The 4,349-nt window shown below is 45.0% G+C and overlaps 1 protein-coding gene across 1 annotated transcript in view; it reads right to left on the bottom strand.

Annotated features, from left to right (window-relative positions):
• Window positions 1–542: 542 nt before the first annotated feature.
• Window positions 543–4,349, bottom strand: part of EDRF1 (erythroid differentiation regulatory factor 1) — a 22,890-nt gene continuing 19,083 nt past the window's right edge. The window contains exons 21-24 of the mRNA XM_009866268.1: window positions 4,339–4,349; window positions 4,062–4,177; window positions 3,162–3,325; window positions 543–714 (exon numbers count right to left, since the gene is read on the bottom strand). The exon at window positions 4,339–4,349 is cut by the window's right edge and continues 161 nt beyond it. Coding sequence (XP_009864570.1) covers window positions 543–714; window positions 3,162–3,325; window positions 4,062–4,177; window positions 4,339–4,349 — 463 coding nt within the window. The remainder of the gene's footprint in view (window positions 715–3,161; window positions 3,326–4,061; window positions 4,178–4,338) is intronic.

Here is a 4,349-nt window from a genome sequence, read left to right as displayed (position 1 = left end):
GGTAAATGAAGTCCCAGCAATGGCAGGTATTTGCAGGAGTCTTGCCCCAGAGCTAGGAAGGCACACTTGTGCAGGACAGGAACTGTGAGAAAAGTGTCCACGTACTCAACAAATCTCCGTGTACAACTTGCGTTCATGTGACCGGTTAAAGTGTTTCCAGGAAGCCTTGCTTACAAAGTGTTTTTCACACAGTAGCAAATCAGAGCAAGGGGGAAATGACACTTTTCTGCAAAACCTTTATGTCACTGCAAAGCCCCATTAGCTCTAAGAGGAAAACACGTGAGTTTCTCCAACATAAAAAAATAAATAAATTGCAATTCTATCCCAAACCCCAAACTGGCCTTTCAAACAAACAACCACCAGTAACCCAGCTACCTCAGGGTTCCACAGGATAAAAGGGAATTCCTGGCCTTTCCCAGATGTACAACACAACAACGTGGGTGATATTATCACCCTCCATAAATACAAATATCCCAGGGGGAAACCCACCGCTGATCCCCCGCAGAGCAAGGCACTGGTTCTGCTGTTCCCCAGCACTGCGGTCACTGAACTCCTCCGTTAGTGGCTTCGGTGTCCGGAGTCAGCTGCTCCAGCAAATTCAAGATGACCTCGACTCGTTCCAGCAGAGTCAAACTCTTGTTCGCAGTGGCACGCAGCAGCAGGGAGTAAACTTGCTTGTTGGTTTTCAGAACAACTTCTTCTTCGTGAATGCCCCTAAAAAGAGAAAACAGATAGTACAAGCTATTCACCTGGCCACGGTATGTTATGCTGGAAGTTATTTGATAACAGCAGCAACGACTCCCTTCAGGAGATGACAGGGCTGGTGTGATCCGAGGCTCTTCTCTCCTTAGTTCCCATTTCCTCCTGTTCTCCAGCGCTGCAGGCAGAGCCCCGGTTTATGCTGCAGGAGGGCGGTGGTGTTCCAATTTCCACGCGGCTCCAGTCTGCCCGTTTTATTAACTCATAATCCCGAGTCACATCAAAAAGCCTCCGAATGCGGGTCTCCGTGCCAGAACCCAGCAATTCTGTCTAAGCCAGTGTCTCATCTGATCGCGCCAGACACAAGCAGACACCCCAACACTCGGGAGATTTGCTCCCCAGCCCCGAGCTCTCCCCTCTACACCGCCACAGACACTGCTTTTCCATTCAAGTCTGAAGCCCGTGATCTGGCCTCATCCTCTTAATTCCACACATCTCAGCTATTTCCCTACGACACAGTGTTCCACACACCCAAGAGTTTTTCCTTCTTCACAGCCTGAGCTCTGACCAGTTTTCTCTGACAGGTACCACACCTGTGCTGGTCTTCTGCTTCAGCCCTGTCACTCCTCCTTGCCAGCCCGTGCTCTGCTACGTTTAACATCCAAGACTAATAAAAAAGTGACCCAAATCAAAAGAGGAGAAAAATAAAAATGCCGCTGTTGATATTGTAAATAAATTAAGCGCGTGCAAGCGGCAGGCAATTTAACTGCACATGCTTCAGAAGCTACCAAGAAATGATGAAGCAAATTAAATTCATAACACCTGGCAGAAATCAGAGAGGTTTGTTTATTAAACAGAACAGGTAGTCGATAAAAAGCCGCTGAAACACGAAGCGTTTTCAGAATAAGTTATAACAATTCCCAGAATGAAACATGACTTTCAGTTTCTTCCTCCCTCCACTTTACGTAGCCACATTCCGTTACGCTTCCGCGTTGAACTTTGAGGGTAAAACCCTGATTTCCTCCAGTTTTATTGCTGGCCTGCAGGTTTCACTATCAGGCATTCATTCTGCCACGTGGCCTCCTGCCCTCTGCCAAAGTGCACCTCAGATCCTGAAACAGCATTTGTGAGCTCCCTTGTCCTCCCTTCCCAGCCTGTTACTACAGCAGCGGCGGCGAAGCAGAGCTGAGGAAACACAGGCAAGATGTGCAGGAGGCACCAGAAAGTTTATAAGAAGCTCAGCCTCGATGCACCATTGTTTAAAGAGCTTTACGGTGTTGTAACAGTCCCGTTTCACAGCGTTCTAATTAAAAGTGTAAAGCGTTCCCGGTGTGGAATCCTCAATGCAAAACCCAGCTCGAGAGAGACAACAATGAGAAAGGAAAAAAAGGGGCGGGAGAAAACCCACAAAATGAAGAAAAAACAAAACACCAACAAAAAACAAACAAAAAGAGTCTCGTTTTCCAACATCCCTATTATGAGACAACAGAACTAAAACGATTTGCTCAGTTACGTGGGACATCGGCTTGGTTACACACGAATTATACTTTTATCTTCTGCATTTCACATATTCAGATTGCCACCTTGTGGAAGGTCTTTTTTAAAAAAGCGAAAGCAACTGACACTGCTAAAAAAGCACCTGGGCTGGCTTTTTGTCTCACGTCTTTCTGCTGTCACTGTCAGCAGAGAAGTTCCCGTGCAGGACGAATTCATTTCAGTTTACTTCTAGCAAAACAACGCTCGCACCAGCAGTGCTTCAATCAGAAAAACTATTAACACAGCTTCCAACACAGAAAGAAATCTCTAGAACTATGTACTAGAGGTAATGGCATATTTTCATAAATTATTATACTACATTAGAACCAGCAGTAGAGTGCTGCTGCAGCTTCTGCAGTCAAGTACGTCCCTGTTTGCAGCGTCACTGATGTGCCTGCACTGGTTCTGAAGCGTTCTGCTTGCTCAGCTCTGCTGCTGCTGATGTATTTTATCATGTACTTTGTTCCCTGAATAAACAGTTTGATTTAAAAAAAAAAAAGACAAGAAGCATGCCAACAGAGTTCTGGCAGTACAAGTTAAACTGCTTTGTGTGTGAATTTATGTCTATGAAGGGCAGAGGATTTATATCCTCTAAAGGCTAAGTCAGGTATCACAGAGCATGACAAAGCATCAGCGATTTGTAAATGCACCATCGTGTGCCTCAGACAATCATTACAAACTCTTAATTTTCCTGTTTGAATACAGTCTGACTTATTTGCCCTCGCTCAGTCCTGGGCTGCTACCCAGACAGAGGAGAGGAAAAAGCTGCCCAGGCACAGTCAGTAAAGATGTTTCTTGGTCACTCCCTCCATTACACACAAACCCACAGAAAATGTGCAGAATTTAGATTATCAGGGTGTATCCCAGCTCCTCCAGCCAACAGAGTCACCTCCATAAAAGAATAAATACCACAAGGTTCAACTCACCCCATTTTTTTTTTGGTTGAAGTTAACAGCTTAATGGATTGGAGGAGAAGAAATGACATTCTGGACTCAAAAATATTAAGCAGTTTCAATACTTCTTCTTTGTTAAGGCCAGCAGAGGAATCATTGGGCGACGCATTCTCAGCACCACTTTTCTCCCTCCTGATCTGCCAGGAGACAAACCCCAAACCTGTTATCACTCAATTCCACCAGTCAAACATGCTTCAACGAGTCGGGTGAGCACACATGCAGGTCAGAGCTCACTCTTCACAGGAGCAGCAGCAACAGTGCAAAAGCTACGGCCCCCCTGGCCCCAGCAACGAGCTCATGGCCCCACTGCACACAAGCTGTGCCACTCGGCTGAGTTGTACATGTACACACACACACACACACACACATACAGTCAGCTTTAGTTGTGAAAAGATGTCTGGGAAAACATGGACCTGACTACTCTGCTGCTCAAGCAGTCAGCAAGGGATGAACACATCTCAGCAAATATTGCAAGTAATTATTTATTTAGGCATCAGGAACCCTTTAACACTGGCTTCAGATAACCTTCTGCATTTTAGTATTTCAATATTGAACATACCACAGAGAGAGAATTCCCATTTATAGTACGTACACTCTTAAGGGATAACTCGGAGCCACAGAACCCTGCTCACTCAGTACACATCCATACACAAATATATTTTAAATCATCGCCATATCAAAGGTTTGTTCTAGAGGAAATTTTCTAGTCTTTGATTAAAAAATGTTGGGTCGATGGTTGGACTTGATACTCTTAGAGGTCTTTTCCAACCTTAATGATTCGATGAAAAGTAACCAAGCAGCATCTTAACTGCCTGATGACTGGTTTTCCGTGAACGCAAGAGATAAAGGAAGCACCACTTGACTTTCATTTACCTGTTCGCTTTCTGCCAGAAGCTCCTTTCTGATGAGCTGGAAGGCACCTTTTGTTTTCGCCATTATATCCAGGGCCCCAAACAAAGTCTTTAATTTCGCAGCACTGCTGTTCTGACCTAAAACAACAACAACGACAAGAAGTCTCTCCTCTCTTGAAGGAGATTCTGTTGTGGTAAGCAGATCACTCCTGCTCTCACATACAAAGTTATCCAAAAAAGAAGTTGAACAGGTAAGGGCAGTTTGGAAAGCTATTTTGGGAAAATCGAACTAGACTTACTGGCCATCTGG

The sequence above is a fragment of the Apaloderma vittatum genome, unplaced genomic scaffold, assembly GCF_000703405.1.
Source record: "Apaloderma vittatum isolate BGI_N311 unplaced genomic scaffold, ASM70340v1 scaffold14013, whole genome shotgun sequence".
Taxonomy (NCBI): Eukaryota; Metazoa; Chordata; class Aves; order Trogoniformes; family Trogonidae; genus Apaloderma; species Apaloderma vittatum.
Note: the sequence above shows the minus strand (reverse complement) of the source record. Positions and strands in the feature narration are given on the sequence as shown.